The sequence below is a fragment of the Hoplias malabaricus genome, chromosome Y (genome assembly GCF_029633855.1).
Source record: "Hoplias malabaricus isolate fHopMal1 chromosome Y, fHopMal1.hap1, whole genome shotgun sequence".
NCBI classification, from domain to species: domain Eukaryota; kingdom Metazoa; phylum Chordata; class Actinopteri; order Characiformes; family Erythrinidae; genus Hoplias; species Hoplias malabaricus.
In genome coordinates this window covers 80,680,402-80,700,902 of record NC_089820.1, presented here as the reverse complement: position 1 = coordinate 80,700,902, position 20,501 = coordinate 80,680,402, and the positions used below count along the sequence as shown (strand labels likewise).

General features: G+C 37.1%; 1 protein-coding gene across 3 annotated transcripts in view; it reads left to right on the top strand.

Moving 5' to 3' along the window:
• The first annotated feature begins 1,698 nt into the window (after positions 1 to 1,698).
• The window catches only part of LOC136677933 (piezo-type mechanosensitive ion channel component 2-like), an 80,662-nt gene continuing 61,859 nt past the window's right edge, over positions 1,699 to 20,501 (top strand). For all 3 annotated transcript variants that reach the window (XM_066655652.1, XM_066655653.1, XM_066655651.1), the window contains exons 1-3: positions 1,699 to 2,264; positions 8,630 to 8,725; positions 15,719 to 15,844. In XM_066655652.1, coding sequence (XP_066511749.1) covers positions 2,201 to 2,264; positions 8,630 to 8,725; positions 15,719 to 15,844 — 286 coding nt within the window. In that variant the 5' untranslated portion in view covers positions 1,699 to 2,200. The remainder of the gene's footprint in view (positions 2,265 to 8,629; positions 8,726 to 15,718; positions 15,845 to 20,501) is intronic.

The following is a 20,501-nucleotide window of genomic DNA, read 5'->3' as shown; positions in this document are numbered from 1 at the left end:
GTCAGGTCTCTTGAGACTTGTTTAGGGACACTGCTGGAGAACCTTGGTAAAGGTAGACCTGCCATATATGTGACCTATTAAGCCCAAACAAATGGAGGTCAAACTCTCACTTCAGATTAAATGGTCTAAATTGAAGGCCTGTTTCTCAGCCGGTCCATTGTGTTGTAAGCTGAGACAAAGATAGGATAATTGTTTGTCTACATTCTTGGCAAAGTGAATGACTTCCCTTTCGGCTGCTTTTATTTTTTTGACTCTTATAAGCCATTTGAATACTCAACAACAGGCTGATAATCGGAAATGGAAAATGGAAGACGGAAAAATGGCTGTAATGTGGCAGAGAAACTATTTATGTTACATGTTAATTAGACTATCTGAAAATAAATCTGGAAGAAGGCTGCCAACAGGAGTAGCCTTTCTTTGGAAGTTCTCATTTTTAATGAGCCGAAGTTCCTACTGAATGCTAGCGCTACCCAATTCCCTTTTCCCTACCCGTTTTAAGACAAACCCCGCCCCCCGGGCGCTGTGATTGGTTTGTACAATATAGCCATATACCATATATAGCCATATATACACTATAACTGACTACTGGTTTATCAGTAATTCTACAGTTGGGTGTTTAGCCCTTATCATTCTTAAAAATGATTTGCTTTTATATGAAAGTATTTTCAAACTAAAATCACAATTTAAGGAAACATTCATTTAATAAATCTCAGCACCAATATCTTATTTTACAATACGTTATTGTTAACAATCACTTAAAGACTCCTTTAAAATGAAGTGTTTTTTAATAGAATGAGTGCTGTATTCCAAAAAAACTCTCAAACTGGAAAAATATAAACAGACAGGACTTTTTATGTGATAAACCTAACCCTGTCAACTTGCCAGGGACATTTAAATTGAAGCCAAGTAGTGGAGGGGTAAGCACTGAGAGAGTCAGGGACTATTGGCATATTCAGATCCATGCGTGCTCAATGAAGACAAAGTGTGCTTTGTGTGCTGTCAGGTTTACATTGTTTACATTGTTTTCAAGTGGAGCAGTGTATTTGAGGGGAAACAAATGACTGTAGTTTGCACGTGGCTGAAGTTGTTTGTAAGATGTCGCTCACAGCAGGAATAGAGCAATACTAACCCTTATCTCAGTTCATGATTTTCAACGTTTAGAGTATATTCCAGATGCCTTTGCCATGAGGAGAGAGAGAGAGAGAGAGAGAGAGAGAGAGAGAGAGAGAGAGAGAGAGAGAGAGAGAGAGAGAGAGAGCATTGGATTGAGTTTTTTTTATAGACACTGGGGATTAATAAACATATTAGACCAGTCTACATCATGCAAACAGACTGGAGATCTAGCAACTGGTGAGGAAACATCTTCTATATTTTATTTAAATAAAAAAACACACATTTTTTTCCCTTCAAACGTCACCTTTAACTCACTAATGGATTTTGGACTAGAAAATATTGAACTGTGATCAAATATATATTTAAAATTGAATACATGAAATAAACCTTTGTAAAGCTATTAGAGGAAACACTAACTCAAGTGAAAAAGAAATACTGATTTGTTTCAGAGTGCATTAGAGTTAGATATTTTAAGAATGGACGCTGAAATGTTTTAGTCGCAGGTTTCACCGGAAAACGGGTGGGGGGAAAAATCGCGGAGTCAGAGTTGAACGCGCTTCTTCTCATTGGTTGTGAGGAGAATGGCGTATGAGCTGTTTTGTTATTGCCCCTCAGTGGGCTCTCAGGCAGTCTCTTGGAGTTTGTTACAGAAGAGCGAAGGAAATTTGCCTTTTAGAAGCCTTTTCTTTTAACGTTGTGATGTAAAACACGATATTTATTCAAGCCTCGAAAGAAAGTGAACTTTTATTGGTTTTATCAGTGGGCAGCGCATCTGAGGAGGAGCCGTTGCCAGAAAAAGTCGGTTGACCGTTAATTTTGAATCCGTCCTCGCCGGTGATAAACGAGAAAAAAAAAAGTCTTTTTCAGCTCTTACCACAAAATGTCAGCGATAAAGTAGTCATTCTTATTTACTGGAAATGAGATGGAAAATGGGGAAATAGCCAAAATGTAAATAGAAAACACTGAGAGACTCATGTAGCGCGATGTCGGCTTGTTCCAGGAGAGAACGAAAACGACCGTTTTCTCTATCTGTAACTAAGCGGATAGCAGGTTCCTGAGTTTTTGACGTTGTGAGGGAATCCGGGCCATGGCGAGTGAGGTTGTGTGTGGGCTCATCTTCAGACTTATGCTGCCATTTTGCCTGGCGGCAGGTGAGTATAAAAAATCCTCACATCCAAATACCTTAACTGAGGACTTATTGAGGCGTTTTATTTGAATTTTACCTCATAACCTCGTGCTTTAAAGTTTCTGTGTCAGTGAGTGAGCGCGGACAAGTTGAGGTCCTTGAGGGAATACTCTAGAAACCTGTGGTAGAACCTGATACCCATACATTTTCTAACGGGAATTGACACAAGGGCTGCTTTAAGAGAAAAATTATCGCCTATACTCAACACAAATGTGTAATATACTTTATTCGAGAGTGTACATTCATGACTCTAATATAATAATATTTTATACAATATATTTAAAGTGGAAGACAGTTAGACAGCTACATTCGTTTAATTAGTGTGGGAGTAATATATCACTACGCACTGAATCAAATAGTTACTTAAACAGTACTTTCAGTGAGTTCCATTTAAAACGCACGAAATGCCTTTTGAGCCAGTCACAGGTCATCTGCTTAACCATTAGGTTCCTTTAAATTGTTTTTTCAATTCATAAGGGAAACAGAGGAAGTTACTAATGGAAAAGATTACCTAAACATACTGGTTCTTAGGTTTTCTTTTGTTTCTTTAACTTTCCAGCAGAAAAATAACTGACAAAATACATGTGAAGTAAAATATCATTGTGCTCACTTTGTAAGTATCTTACATTCTGAGTTTCAGAGTCCTACATGTGGAGTTCAGAATCAGGTGGCAGTTTTTTGGTGAAATCTTTTGAGCCATGTACGCAGGCTGTGTGTGTTTGGACTGTAATCATACACTCCCTTAAAGCTAAGTACTGAGAGAAAATGTGGTTGTTTAAATGACTAATTAAGGCCACTGGAGTTAATGATTCAGTTATAAAAATGCTTTTTTTTTTAATGTTATTTTGTAAAAACATACTTTGACAAAGACTTACATGACAAAAGAAAGAAAGAAAAGGTGTCCTATGATAAGTGACAACATAGTACATCACTTGTGTTCCTTATTTGATAATATTACATAGTTAAAAATGACATACTTAAAAAGAATGCTTAATTCACAATATCATAATTTACCATATTTTTGCCAATAGTTATGTTGATGTGGTGTATTTGATTACTTTGAAACGGTATACACATTTGAATCAAGTAAATGTTAAAACTAACCTTGTTTCATTGTGTTCTTTCAAACAGAATATACACAAGTTCATGTCCAGAAATCTCACAGGGTGTTTTCAGGCACATTCAGTCTTTAACAGTAGACAGATTTCATCACTGCCAGTATTCATCTCTGACAAAAAGCAAAATGGAAATCTTGAGCACGTTGCCAACACAGTTATTGAACTAGACTCAAGATATTGCGCGTTGTGTTAATATACGTTCCTGTAATCCATTAGGCATCAAACACAGAGCATTTAATTTTATGTGTAATAAATGACACGATGCCATTTAATTGTACATTTTGAAGGTCTTTATTTAATGTACGTTGGCCACAATTGACCATAATTAAGCCCATGTCACTCATAAGATTGAGACACACTCTCTCATTGTGAGCATGGGGCTTTCTGTAGATAAGACCCACTCAACACCATAGGCCGATAATGTATTGCTTGACAGGTGAAAAATCTGTTCTTTTTCCTCAGAAAGCAATCTCACCAATCTGTGGTGCATCCCCATTAATCGCTGGAAAGTCGCTTTAACCGCATGAATTAATAATGTGGCATCAGAGGAGAGAAAAATTGACTGCCCATTATCGTAAACACACCTTTAATATTTAATGATTTGATTTTTTTTAAAGTGGGGCTGAACAGAGGTCTTTCATAGGAATGTTCCATAGTAAAAAAGAGACAGAGAATCTACATGGATGATGAGTATGAATAGAACACAATGACTTGTGAGATATGGGGCCATTTGTACATTCAGTAGGTGATCTGCTGTTTCGGTGAATCCTTAATGAACATCACTTGCTGTTTGTTTTCACATACGCAGTGTTAAGATCCTCTTATAATGAAAAATATTGTAAGCTGATGGATGCTGTACTTTTTTTTCTACAGTCGTATGCTTTTATTAAATACCATGGGATCTTTTGTAAATACTTAATTTTTAATTGAAAGTAATAGTATGGTGCTGGTTTTACAGCACTGACACTTTAGTTTATATTTAAAACACACTGCTTTTAGCTTGGTATGCAGCTTCTTACATACAGATCTTTACTCTAGGGAGGCATTATTTATATACAGGACTGTTGCACCATAATATATTTCTGTATGATTATTTGTTAGATCTAGACTGCTAACTGCTGACTGGAAAGCTGGATGTTACATGTACTTATACCAGTCTTAATTCACAACTCTGGCCATAGCCCAGTGTCTGCTATAATATGCTACTATGGGATGAGCTTGTTAAATGAAACATACAACACCAAAGTGTCTGGAAAAACAAAGCAGTTAAAATCATCTTCATTGGGTTAAGAAAAACATGTTAAACAAGGACAACTTGGTGCAAGGCAATGAGCATACCTCATGAATTTAAATGATGTAAGTGTAGTGCTCTAGAAATAACAGATCATTTTTGTCAAATCCAGCATTTTATAATAATTTCTTTTGTGATTATATTTTTTTATTATACTTTTTTTCCACACATAACACATGCAAACAAGAAAAAGAAACAAAGACGCACATGTGAGGGAGAAAGCAAAAGGGGGAAACGAGTGAAAGAATGTTATACACTGCATACAATTTCACAAGTCAGCCAATATGTCTTTAACCAAAGCAATAGCTTCGGACCATCTCTCAACCGTTGTAGCCTTAGCATGATGTAGCCTGGCAGTGGCTGGCTTGCTCCAATAAAAGTACATCCAAATAATAATGCAAAAAAACAGAGTTTAAAGTCAAATCCAGCATTTTAATTTATTCATGGGGCTGTATTCTTCAGCATGCAACATTGCTTTCAAATTCAGCTGCATTCATTGTATACATTACATTGCTGAAGGGTTTTTGCTGTAAATTTGCAGCTGTTTTTTTTGCAGCGCTATCATTTCCCATTTATATTTGCTAGGCATGACATCTCAACAACAGTATGCATTGTAGGTTTTAAATGTCTAAATGTTCCTCATGTTGCCTATTTAGCTGAACATTGTTTTAAAGTTCTTATAATTTGTCTGATATACTGTAGCAAGGTCAAAAAAGTTCTTGTTCTATAACAAGGTGTTTGATGTTACCTAAACATTAGAGGTTTAAATGTTTTTAGACCACATAGGTTTGAACACTGCAAACAGCTGCTATGGCTCCCAATTTTTAAAAGACATCTATTATTCCTGAGTCGGGTTGCTGTATCTGTGGCCAAACCAACCGTTTCTAAACTAGACCTAGTGAGGAGAATATATATTTTTATTACTGCTTTTGGGAATTTATAAATGTTTAAATATTTGGCAGGTCTGCATTTGAAAGTATGCTGAAGTGTGAGGGTCTCAAAATACCAGAACTTTCCATTTGTCTAGAGGTACCAACTGATCGATAAAGCAGTGACCAGTATCTGTTTCTTTGATAAATGTAACATATTGGATATGACCTGTGCAGGAAGATGTGTTTAAGGAATCAACACAACTTTAATACATCGGTTCAGTATCTGTGAGCACTTTGGTGTGTGTTTTCCCTGTGTCTGTATGGCTTTCCTCCAGGTACTCCCAGGTCACAGTGGGTCAAGACCCTATACAGAATCATTGGGAACAAGGCAGGAACACACCCTGAATGCAACACCTATCCATCATAGGGCATAAAACACATACACACACACACACACACACACACTATTAAATAGCCAGTTCACTTACCAGCATGTGTTTAGACTGAGGAGCACCCGGAGGAAACCAATGCAATAGTAATTAAAATAAGTTATACAGCATTAAGTAAGAGTTAAGCTTTGGGTTAAAATTAATACCAAATTAAAATCTGCAGAATCTGAAAATGGCAGGAAGAGCTACAAGAGAATGGATACATAAAGGAATTTAAACTTGCAGTATAACTTACTTTAATTAGAGGTGAAATAGTGGGATTGAGGCTATCCTCCAGCTGCCACCATCTGGATGGCAATGCTTCCTAGCCGTTCAAGTACTTGAGAGCCGAGAGGGGATATAGGCTTCTAATTCTGTGGAAGGCTGCTTTAGCACTTGCTTGGCTACCTGTGATTGGATTTGTAACTTCGTAGGATTTGGTCATTTTAAATTCTGTTGAAGTAGTAATAGTTATTTCAGTCATTTTATACACCTACATATAACATACCACATAGTGTTTTTACAAGTTATAATGGTATCGCCCTAGTGTCTTTTATAATAACCATGACTAAAGGTCTGATCAGTGGGATGTCAGCACTGATACGCTGCATAAATTCACAATAACTTAACGCTGCATTAAGCTGCATTGATTCAATCTGCTGAAAGAAATTAATTCACCATATCATAAATATGTACATTGTCTCAAAGGCTTCACAAACCTTTTATATGCTGTTATAATAATAACATTAGAAAAAAAGTCTTATAGTTATCATGAAAATAAAGATGAAATTTAAGATTACAGGTATGTCTTGTTTCTAACGTTTGTATATGAATATTTTGGACTGTAAAACATTGATCAATGTTGTTCATATATAGTCATTTTCAAAAATATTGTGTCTGGGCAGTTATAATTAACTTAATTTTAACAGCAGAGATGTGGAGACAGCACAGGTTAGCCAAACATAGAGAGAGAGAGAAAAAAGGGACAGGCCTGTATATAGAAGTAACTGTAAGTCACTGTGAATAGGGATGATAGCATGTGGTACTGTGTAGATAAAGCAATTTGATACGCTGTGAGGAGCTGGTGTTTCTTTGTGTGTTTCTCTCAGTCAGTGTGAATAAGGTACTCTTCAGGTTGGCGTCCAACATGTCCAAACCTTTATTTATTTGTTTCCTCTATCTGCTTTATCCTGTTCATTGTTGTGGTGCGTCAGGAGTCTACCCAGAAGCATTGGCACAAAGCAGGAACCAGGCTTGGGATGGGCTTACTTAGCGTGTAGTGATGGATTTTGTTTGTACTGTGTGACGTTTATCTTGTAAATTGCTCCAATAACGTGCCTTTGTTTGTGAGCCTGGTGTCAGATTTGTTTGTAGTATTGCTGGGCAATTAATTGAAAATGAATTGTCTTTGATAATCTTGTCTATATGAATTATTTTTATTCTGTTATGTCCCCATTGCGTGTTCATGTACTGTCTTTTTAAAATCACGCTACAAAGCTGTAGTCACATGATTCTGCCCCTATCTGCCAAATGGAAGCAACCTAAACACAGAGGCCGATCAAGCGACTCAAGCAGCTAGTACCAATAAAAAACACATTGTCTGTGGTTTGGACGTGCTGTTTTTGACTGTAATTAAGACGACACTGAACAAAAAGAAGTAAATGCAGAGACAAAATGAGAGGAACAAGCTCCCAGCAACATTAATAATCGTTCATTAATCCTAATTGTGGTAAAATGTTAAATTAATCGTCATATCGATTTGCGCTCATATTGCCCAAGACTAGGTTGTAGTGTGGTCCAACTGAAGCAAGTTAATGGTATTACTGACTGCAAATTAACAATCAGTTTAAAAGTGCAGTTCACTTTGAACAGTATGTGTCACTTGAATCACTGTCCCCTTTAAAATATATGACACACACACACTGTATTTGCTCTGGCACCGGCCCTGGCAGAAACCCACCCTGGACAGCCATCACAGGGCACCACATGCTCACACATTCATTCACACAGTCACATTTATGGGCACATAAATGAATAGCTGATTCACCAACCAGCATGTGTTTTTGGATTAAGGAAACAGGAGCACCTAGAGGAAACCCCAACAGACACAGGGAGAACACACCAAACGTCTAATAGATAGTGTCCCAAAGAGGTCACAACCTTACGGAGGGGGACCCACAATCCCAGACTCCTGTAGCTCTGTCTCTTGTACTAAACATTCAGTGTTTTTATTCATAATAATATATTGCTAACAGTAATTTTAATTAGATAATGGTAAGATATCATTTTCATTGCTGTGACACGGGTTTATTTAACTCCTATTATTTTCCTCACCTTTTTCTACAGTTTCTTTAAGGTTGCATTGTAGCAAAGGGCATTACTTTACGTTATCTTAATATAATCGTTGGCTCTGGCTGCTTTATACTCTGTTCCCTTTTCTTGGAAACGCACCAGAGCAATATATTACCTGGCAGAGCCATGAAAGGCTTAATTAACCACAGGTTATGTACTGCAAACCTTAATTGCTGAATTTAGAAACTGTGCAGTATGACTTTGCTGTGTTGATTCTACAGTACACCTCTATTAACCTTTCTATCTTCTTTTCTGTGTCTTCTCTTCAGCATGTCTGTTCAGGTACAATTGTCTCTCGTTGGTGTACCTGATCTACCTCCTGCTCATCCCACTGTTTCCAGAGCCCACAACCAAGACTATGCAGGGTAAGAGCTACTCTATTTTACTACAATTCCAATGCTTACCACAGACCTGCGAAATTGAGGAATTATGTAAAAAGATAGTTGAACTACTTTTAGTACTGTGAATCAATAATAAATGATCACATTATTTTGTCTTCAGACATAATGCAGACATACAATTCACGCTGATATACCTTAAAGATAAACCTCCAAAGCTAAAGTCACTAATATAAAGTCACTTATTGCTAGAAACAGAGTGTGTTCTGCTTTAACCTTCCCTTGAACCGCTCCAGAGCTGCTCCTACCACTGACCTATAGGTATGAACCGGCCAGTAGTATGACGATAGTCTGAGGCATAATCAGTTTAAATCTTGATTTCAGTTTGTGGGCAGGACATTGGAGGCATATATCTAAAACTGCACAGCTGCAGCTTCAGTGAGAGGACTGCTGCGCTCACACTAATCTCAATTCTGGTGAATGTTGTAAATGTGAAGCACTAACTAATGGCCACAATTTATGTTAGGACATATTATATTTCTTAAATGTCTGGTCTGGAGCATTTCTTACTGCTGCTTGGAGACAGTTTACTGGATGAAATCTGAATGGCTTACATCATTTTAAGGGAGATTTATTAATATTTCAATTCAGTAACTGAGTAAACAGACGTGTCATTTAGAGTGGGCTGATGTAAAATAGCTCAGATCTCTTTACATTGTGAGTGATAGACTGTTTACTTTTAATGCATATTAAAATGTCTTATAAAATGTGTTTATATTTAGGGAATGAATACACACATAGTTGTGATATAAGCAGGTGGTTTTTTTGGGGTCTGCCTAAGCCAGTTAATATGGGATAAAACAAGCTGTTCTCATTTTTGTGCTGCACCTTAGGCAGAGTGCAGGCACTTGAGAATTGGCATATAATATGCCCCCTTTAAGAAATGAACTACACTTGTTTAGATTGCTTTTTTTAGCCCATCAGATTGAGTTACTGAAAAAGAACATGATGTACTTATTCCCTATAAAATATTTATGTATGTTTGTCTACACAGAAGACACGCTGATATAATTGCCATTTCATTCATTTCTAATGTATCTCTGTTTGTCACCGTGTCTAGCAAGTTCATGACAGTAATTCTCTAGCTGTGTTTATTCATACTTCTTCTTACCTTTTTGTTTTATTTAACATTTATCTAAGAAGCTTTAGCTTGAAGTTTTTTAGTGTTTTATAGTTACACTAAAGATATAAAGCTCATTAAACTGTAATTATTTAAGAGCTGTCCAGAGTCTGGGAAAGGACACTGCATTGTTCCACTAACATGTTGCCATTTTACCTCCCTTGATTAAAATTTTGTAGCTTTGTTTTGTGAAACCATGGGAAGAACCTCTACACCCAGGTTAAATAAGGACATCAGCTAAGTGTAAAATAAACACAGCAGCTTCATTCATGTCTACCACTCTTTTTCTATTATTATAATTATTATTATTTCAACAGGCTAGGGCAGTGGAGAAAATACACAATGCACACAGCTATGAATGGCAATAATAATCCCCAAGCATAAAAAAGATCATTAGTCCTACATTTGAAGCACTATAGGAATGTAGTCTTAAGTGACTTCTGTAAAGACATAGTGGTCAGAGTGGTCAGAGGAAGGGCAGAGACATTACTGCATTGTGTCTCATAGAACCAGTAGAGAGGGGAAAAGGATGGGAGTTTCTAAAGTGGACCACTTATTTCCTCATAAATAGTTAAAGAGACCTTGGTTCATTGTAAAGGAAATGCACTTCACCATGGTGTTTTTTGAAGTCTCATTATATAATCGCATATATAATCTGGAAACATAACACATTTTCAGATCCATAGAGTATAAAGTTAAGTGTTTGTACTCTGGGGATTTGGAGATACAGCGTGACAGAATACTGAAAATGTCACTTTATAAAATCCCATTATTAAAAGGTTAAATATAGGGGCTGCAGATTGATTAAATAAATTAACTAAATAATTTGTTGCAATAAATCATGATTAATGGCATTGTCTCTTCTTAAGACTGAAGCTTTTATTAATGGATATGTAAACACAATATAAGTATCTATGTGAGATCAACACAATGGAATTTTGTTTATATATATGTCTATTAATAAAAAAATAGAATAAAGTTAAAATGCTAGTACTTCCTTGTATTTTTAGGAAGGAGATAAATGTGTAGTGTAGGGGTGGGCGATGTGGCCCTAAAATAATATCACAACATTTCAGTGTATGTTGGCAATAACGATATACTTGGCGATATGAAAAAAACACTGAAAATAATTTTATTAATTTCAAGAACACACTATTTCAACAAAATAAATGTTATATTAATATTAATTATATTTAAATTAAAATTAATCATTCATTCATTCATTATCTGTAACCGCTTATCCAATTCAGGGTTGCTGTGGGTCCAGAGCCTACCTGGAATCATTGTGTGCAAGGCGGGAATACACCCTGGAGGGGGCGCCAGTCCTTCACAGGGCAACACAGACACACACACACACATTCACTCACACCTTCACTCACACCTACGGACACTTTTGAGTCGCCAATCAACCTACCAGCATGTGTTTTTGGACTGTGGGAGGAAACCGGAGCACCTGGAGGAAACCCATGCGGACACGGGGAGAACACACCACACTCCTCACAGACAGTCACCCGGAGTCTTAAATTAATTAAATTTTACTTTAGTTTATAGTACAAATATAACAATTTCAAACATTCAGAAGAAGCAACAAATTAATGTGTAAACATCTGCTTATTATGTAAACAACTGTAACTTACCAAGATTCTGACATTGTATAAAAAATATTTGAATATTGATATTTTTTACATCCAAACCACCTCCACATGACTGAAGTCAATCCTCTTTTGGAGCAAATATTTGAACACAGAGCAAGTTTCCACCTTACCTGTCACTGTGCCTCAATGACTCACGTAAGGAATGTACGCTATATTTCGTGTAACTGCATGATGTCATTACGTAAACATGACAGAATATCATAATAATAACGATATTGACATTTTCTATCGTTTAAAATTTTTTTCGAAGTGTTCAAGTCCCAGGTAACTGTCTGTGAGGAGTGTGGTGTGTTCTCCCTGTGTCTGCGTGGGTTTCCTCCGGGTGACTGTCTGTGAGGAGTTGGTGTGTTCTCCCTGTGTCTGCGTGGGTTTCCTCTGGGTGACTGTCTGTGAGGAGTGTGGTGTGTTCTCCCTGTGTCTGCATGGGTTTCCTCCGGGTGACTGTCTGTGAGGAGTGTGGTGTGCTATCCCTGTGTCTATGTGGGTTTCCTCCGGGTGACTGTCTGTGAGGAGTATGGTGTGTTCTCCCTGTGTCTGTGTGGGTTTCCTCCGGGTGCTCCAGTTTCCTCCCACAGTCAAAAAACACACGTTGTCAGGTGGATGGGTGACTCAAAAGTGTCCCTAGGTGTGTGTGTGTGTGTGTGTGTTGCCTTGTGAAGGACTGGTGCCCCCTCCAGGGTGTGTTCCAGCCTTGCATCCAGTGATTTCGGGTAGGCTGCAACCCACCACAACCCTGAACTGGATAAGCGCTTACAGACAATGAATGAATGAATGGTACTTTAATGTGAAAAACTTAATTGAAATAATTTACATTTGGTTACTGATGTTACGGTTAGGTGTAAGTAATCATTATTGCTATTAATGTCTGTGACCAACTGTGTGTTTATGTGTGTGTGTGTGTGTGTGAGAGAGAGAGGGAGAGAGAAGAGTAAGTAGAGGGGTTAGTTATGAGATGTAATACATATTTTATCACAAATACAATGTATCTGAGTCCATCTGAACTCAGCGGTAGCCATACAGTGTATACATCGCTAGATAACACTGATAATGTGTCACTAGACTCTGTAAAAAAGAGTGAATTATGAGATGAAGGTCTGACAAAGATTTGGTAAATAATTAGAGTAAAAAAAAAATAATGTGTTAAACTCCCATGTGTGGTAAGGCATTAATTTTGACAGCACGAGTTAAATCATTATATCATTAGGTAGTTAGTATTTATTTGTTTGTTTGTTTTATTATTATTTGTTTTTGCAGTAGCCTGCAGAATAGCGTGATTAGCTTTAATACAGACAAAAAAATTCAGAGTGGATTGCCAGTGGCTGGGTATTTGCACTGAGACAATAGTCTCAGAAATCCTAGATGACAATGGGATGTCCAGGACTAGGCTTAATCCTTGTCTGGGAAACCACCCCTTTAAGTTAAACTGACAAATGCTTAGCATATTTTCACATTACCTAATGCAAACATAGTCACATCATAAATGTTTTATATGTTTTTCCAATTTTTTCTGTTGCCAATTTTTGTTTTGATTAGTTAAATTACAGATGAGTTCATGCTTGCAAATATATACGTTTATTCAGAAAAAACGTTTATTCACTTTACAAATTAGCTGCATTAGGTGTGTTGGGATCAGTAAGGGGTTGATAATGAGCTGATCAGGTGTGTCAGGATCAGTGAGGAGTTAATAAGGTGATATAGCAAGTTGTAATAAGTTGGTCTAATACAAGTTGTAAACTCTGTGATCACACATTTGATCATTAATTAATTTAAAATGTATGTAAGGCACAACTGATGCTAGTACTTCAGATCATATAGTAGTGTGTGTTCAGTAGTTAATGATTTATTAACATTAAATAAGTATATATATTAAAACAATAAACTATCCCGTCATGATGTTTCATACTAGTTTATTGTAAATTATGACATTGCAAAATGCATAGATTAATGGATTTAATTTGATTGTGTGTGTGTGTGTGTGTGTGTGTGTGTGTGTTTGTGTGTTGAAGGGTTATGACAGAAGTTGTATTAGTGTTTCACATCTGTCTGATGAGATGGAACATTCCCCTGAAGGGACATTTTTAAGAATAGGTGCAGTAACCTGTGTTGTAGATAAATAGAGCACACAATGCACACAAACATGAACATATAAACACACACATGACACCTGGCGTATGGGAGCTACTTGTCATACCGTGTCATGAACAGAAAAATAGAAATACAAAGAAACAATAGCCTGGTGTAGATGGATTTGAAAACATTATTATTAGTAATTTAAGCTCTATGAATACACTTGTTTTTCTGATTTACAAAGCTGGTTTTCTATCAGTAGTATTTCACATATTTTTCTATATTTTTACATAACAAAATCAAGGATCATAAGGATCATCATTCATGGTTTAATGAGAAATGCACTGTAATGCACTTTAATGTCTGCTCACGTAATGATGGGACTGAACAGAAACAGTGGAATTATTTTAATTTTTGATTTTATGTAGGTGTTCACATAGGAAAAATCTTCATAATACTCATCTAGTTAAAGGGAACGTCTAGAATTGTGTGGAAGTACAGTTCTAAGCTCTGCGACTTTTAATGTGGGACGTTGTCAAAGACTTGTTTTTATTACTATCTTGAACTATGCATTAAAATACTATGAATACCTTCATATACTCTTGTTTGTTTTATATGGCTTTTATATACTTAAATATGAATTGACTGCTTGCATTTGAATATTTTATATTTTATGCACATTTTTTACAGTTGCTGAAAAGGTATATTTATTTGTATTGATTGGTCAGTAATAGAAATAAAAGATTCTATTCTGTTAATTTAAACAAGTAGTTACATTCTCTAATACATGCAGTGAATACATGCACTCTATTATACGGTAGATGTATTTTGTTCAGTATTATATCCTAAAATGTTTCTAATCATTTTCCCTGTCCTTTTTCACAGTTCTAGATAAACAGGGGAATTTGTGATGCATATTCAATTTTATTGACCATTTATCCTAAAATCAGGACTTCACACATCCAGATATTTCTGCACGTCCACTGTGACTATGTCATTACTGTTTAAAATTGTTACATTGTTAAAATAATTGGTTAAATAACAATTTTCTTTAAAAGGTTGAAAAAGCTTTCAGTTTTTCAGATTCTAGTCTTCCCTCATCACTGGTTATTTTGTTTAATGGGGACAAAAGCAGCAGCATCTGGAGTGGTGTGATGTGGTTTAGGGGTTTAGCAGGGAATTTGGACTGTGTCCTCCTGGCAGTCTATGTTCCCTCAGCCTCATATTAACGAGCATTCTCTAGCCTTTCTCGGACTGCCAACGGCAAACTTAGGAGGAAATTAGCACAAATTGTATTGCTCTCTTGGTTTTATGAAGCCATGACCAGTTTGAGCCAGGTCTGAGTCAGATAAGGTAGGTTAGAAGTGCTAGCAGCCGCTAGCAGGGTCTTTGTCTAAGGTCATGAGGCCTTTGTACATGGATGTGTGGCATCTGTGGTGTAAAGATGGGGCAAAAATGGTTAATCAAATCACATGGGTTTTTGGATTTTCACTTAATTGAGTGGTGCTGGTAGTGTGATATCTTCTTCAAAACTAAGATACATGAGAAAATTGGAATACTGCACCAGGGGTTTTGGATAATTGCATTACACTGACTTGTATTTAAATGTGAAATGGTCCTGTGTAAGAGTTATATTAAAATTTTGATTCAACTCTATGGCTGTTTTTAGTGAGAAAAGAATAAATGATTTTCAGTGGTAAATAAGGGGTGTAACAAATCCACACAGTGAAATTATCATTTTAACACCATTTTACCATCTCTTCAAAAATAGCTGTTGGTGCACCATAAAAACTCATCTGCATCACAGCCACACCTGTTTAAATATATAAACCTGCTCATTTTTTATTTAAACCAGAGTATTTAAACCATGTATACCCTCATGGTATACAGTTCAAATTTCCCACATCCACATAACCATATTTTCTGCTAAACCATAATACGGACGTTCTTCCAAACATTGGAGAAATATCTGACAAGTTGTATTTCCCTGCATATAGTTGTACATTGTATTCCTTTTTTTCTGTTTAAATAGCAGTAGGTTATCGACTGAGTATTTGATGTTGATCTTCTCTGTAATCTTGCAAATCTTTGACCTGATATTGTTTTATTGTTCTACAGGCCATACAGGACGTTTGCTGAAGTCTCTGTGCTTTGCCAGTATGACTTTCCTCCTGTTCCACATCATCTACCAAATCACTGTCAACAGTCTGGTGGCAGGAGATGTTGTCAGGTCTGACTTTAACTGTAAGTTCCACAAGTTTTTCAGTATAATCCTCAATCAGATAAAATGTTTAGCTACAGAAGGATATCCAGTGTAATGTACTTAAACTGCAAAAGTCTTTGCCTTTGTCACGCAGTGGCGATTGCTCTAAGACTGCAAGGGAACCTCAGCTTCCCCTAAAATGTCAAAAAATAAGTGATCAAATATATACTGTTGTGTGTACATGTCATTGAATAAATATGCACTACAACGCGATTAACTTTTGTTCAGAATCAGCTTCTTATCACTGGTAAAGACGCGGCTTTCCTCTCAATCATTCGCGCAGATTCACAGTGTTTTAAACAGTGAGGACGCTGAGCGTCCACAGAGTTCAATAGCGAAGCAGCGAAGGGTGGCGAAACGAGACGAGCCATTGGATAAATGCTGGGCTTTGTCCCACCCATCGGACGCTCAGAGTCTCTGGGGGTCTATGGGGCAGTGGGCTGGCCTGGGCTGGCCCGGACACTCAGCTTCTGCATGATGATTGGATGATCTGTCTGAGGCTGAATCCCTTTTTGATTGACAGCGAAATGAGCGAATCAGCGATCCTTTGGTGTAAAGATCTGTGGGAGCATTACATTTTCATTCTGTTCTGAGTTGAACCAGACTTTCTTAATCCTCTTAGCGGCATTTTCGTTGTTAAAAACGACTAGTGACAAATCGAGCTTCTATTTCTGGTGGGTTTTTTGTAGCTGCTTGTGTTTGGAGACTGACTTCTATCACTCTTTCTGACTTCTATCGCAGTTTCTGTCCAGCGGGTGCTGCTGAGCCCCTCCACCGTCACAAAGCACTCACAGGCGGACACACTTCACATGGGCCAAGGCCGTTTAAGCAGCCTAGCTCTGCTGGCCATTGAGAGGACACTAGTCAAGTCCCTGGAAAAGACGCCTTGTTGGTACGACAGGGTCACAGATCATTTTCTTGAAAAGGAACGGAGGGTAGAATTTACGTATAAATAAACACTTTTTATGATGTAGGCCGAAATTGAGCTTCCCCTCCTTGAAAGACCAGCATCCGCCACTGTTGTCACGCCCTTGTCCTGTCGTGTCTGTCAAATGAGCACATGGCTCTGTTTGCTACTGTCCATGTCTCCGCCCATGTCCCGCCTTTCTTTCTCCTCCTTGTCAGTGTCATTTGTAATCCTGCCCCCTCGTTATCAGTCCAGGTGTCCCTTGTGGTGGTGTTCATTTAAGTTCCCTTGTCTCTGTGCTTCTTTGTTGGACATTCCACCTTTAGTATGCTTTCTACCGTCGGTTTGCTTTCTCCAGTCTGTCTGTCTGTCTTGTCTGTTACTCAGTCCCTTTAAGTCAGTCTTTGTATCTCTTGTCTCAGGTCTGTTTGTGTCTAGCTTAGTTCTCTGTCTAGTTTCAGTCTGTTTAGCTTTCTCTGTTTAGGTCTCTGCCTGTTTAGATCCCTCTGTCTAGGTTTGTCTGTCTATCTCTGTCTAGGTTTAGTCTGTTTAAGCTCTCTCTGTTTAGATTTATGTTTAGCTCTATCTGTTTAGATTTGTTTAGCTCTATCTGTCTAGGTTTGTCAGTCCAGTTCCCTCTTTGTCTAAGCCCCTCTGTCCAAGTCTCTGTCTAGGTCTTTCTTTGTCTAAGTATTCTGTCTTTGTTTTGTATCTTTTGGTGTAAATAAAGTCAGTGATATTGCGAGTGCTTCCGCCTCCATCAGTCCGCCCCGCGTTCCTGACAACTTTGTGGTTGCTTCCAAACTGGAATGCCTGTTGTGAAGTAAAAGATTATAGTAGCATGAGTACTAAAGGCTACAGACCTTTTTAAGTATTTAGGAAAACATGTAACGGGAAAACAAGCTATAATTCCTAATTATTGCATTTTATTATTTTCATTATTTGCAGTAATTTTTATGCTGGAGTGCCTTTGAAAAAACACTAGAACAGAATTATTAAATATAATACAGAATATTAAAATATGAGTCTAATATATTATATGTAGTCCAAAGACTATTTGCATAAAGAACAGCTGGGATTTTGGCCCTGACTCTGAAAAGCCTCTCTGGGGCTGAGATATATATGGATAATTAGCTTTCAAAAGCTCATGAAACTCTGCCTCAAACCATTACACTCACATTTATATAGACGGTACTGCTCCTGAACTTGGAGAGATTTCTTGTCATAAAAGTTTATTTTAATATTGTGTATTATGCCTCCACAAACTTGAGTTGTGAATATGCACGCTATTGAGAGAAGTGTTCTTACCATATCTTATTTTATCTTATGTTTTTATGTATATTGTTATTGACTTTGAATAAAGTCATCAAAGTTATTATATGCTTTTATCAATGTGTTTAGATGTGATAAATGATTCAGTCTTTTTTCTTATGGTTTCACTCTGAGATGTCCTTACGATTTCTGGCTTTTTGTTGTGGAAAGTGGAAAAGAAGACAGAACTTAAGCCCTTCACACTGCATGGGCAGTTTGTCTGATGCTCTGATAACAAAAGACCATTGCGTCCGGTTTCTGTTCTTACCAAGGCTCTGTCTTCATGGTGCCAAGTAAGCCATTAATGCATTGACTTAAAGATACTCGAAAAAAATGGAAGAAATGTTATTAGAGCAATGTTTTATTGTAGAGAGCAATGTCAAATATATAATCCTGAGGTACTAACATAGTTTTTACCCTTATATATTTTGAATATAATTGGATAAGCGGTTACAGATAATGGATGGATGGATGGAAATACCCACAGACAACCTTTCTTTTATAGTGGTTTCATAATTTTTGGGACAAAGATGTACATTTGTTTGTGTAGAATTATAAATATGTCCTACAACAGTTCACATGTGGTGTAGTGCACATTCTCAGATTTTAATATTGTTTTTTAAATATTTCATTTTTTTTTATTTTGTAAGTTGCAAGTTGCGATAATTTGTTTAAAAAATATCCACGTGTGAATATATGCTTTCAGAGCTGACCAGGTCTGCTGCTGAGTTAATAATGTCTCACTAAGCCAGTGTTGTCTTGCCTCTCTTGGTCTATCTCAGGCTTCAGTGCATTGTGCTGACCACAGTCGTTTTTTATCACTTTTTAAAGGCATGAGTTACTGCTAGGTAAAAAAGACATATCCTACTGCAAAGAGAGAAGGCAGAAAATAGCACAAGAAGGAGAGAATGCATTTTACAGGAATCATTAAAGGTAACATTTCTGTCAAAAAAAATCCCATTTTGCAAAAGTAATGATCTTAAATGGATCTAAAGCAGTAAGCTGCTCTGAGCAGCACAGCACTACATCTACAAAAGGAGTAAAGAGAGACCAAACCAAACAAAAAAGACACACAAACAAGGAACCGTGACCAGATGGAACCCTGGGAAAACAACAAAAAAACTGATAAATAATGATGAACGTTGTATGGATTCTGAAAATTATCATAACGATTTACAACATAGATGTGTGACCGTTACAATTTCATAATAAACTCATAATATTTGGACATTTCTGATAATGCAAAAACAATAACATTGGATCCCTATGTTCTGAAATGGTGTACTATTCATTGAAACTAATTGAAAGTAATTGCTCTTTCAACAGGAATCCTTATGATCATGATTTAAGCCAGTGTTGTGAACTATAAAAGGCTGAGTCAAATATCTGTAGCTGTTCAGGTGTTTCATCCTTTGGAGTTGAGTGGTTTTATTGCTACTGATCTAATACCTATATTCCCTGGGGATGTGGGTTCAAACCCTGCTTTGGATCACTGTCTGTGAGGAGTTTTATGTGTTCTAACAGTTTCTGAATAGGTTTCTATGTTTTCATGAGGTGCTCTGGTTTTCATGAGTAAAACACATGTTGGTAGTTGGCTTGGAAACATGTCTCTATAAGTGTATATTGTGAGTAAGTGTGTGAGTGTGACTGGCACCCTGTCGAGTGTGTATTCTTGCCTTGCACCCAGTGTTCCTGGGTAGGCTTGGGACCCACTGTAACCTTCAACAGGATGAAGTTGTTATGGAACAGGAATAAATGAATGAAGTCTATTTTAGATGAAAACACACATGCCTTAGTACCTCCACTGCACTTTTGTTTTTCACTTCAGTTGTAGAATCGTGGTGAGTACTCATCCACCTGTTGGCAGTTTGAGTTTGGACCTGACACAGTTAATTGTTACAAATGTAAAGGATCCAGGAATGTCAATTTTTCTTTTATGGAAGAGCTATTCTGAGTCTGACTAGACACTTCTATTTACAGCTGATCTCTTCAGTACTGCCTCAGGCAGACTTGAGTGCACTGTCCAACTGCACTGGGGGATATTCAGATAGCATTGAAACAGGAACACCGGACATGAGTACCAATCTAAAGTTTTTAAACACATGTATATGATATGCTCAGTATGCAAAGTGGCGCTTTTTTACATGTAGATTTGTGCTGTGAATGAGTGAGCCTGAAGCTCAGTAGGGGCTTGATTTTATCATGATGCTTTGCCTTAATAAGCACTTTAAATTGTCCCAAATGCAGCAACAACTAACTGGCATTAAAAGGCACAATCAATTGTCCCAAATTTAATATCTCTTCGTTGGATTTTAATCCATTTCAGAATGCGGTTTAAGGGTTTTTTTGTAGGTTTTTAGCACTGGCTTTTAATTACTTAACTGACATTCTTTAGCTTCATATAATTTGAGAGCCTTGAG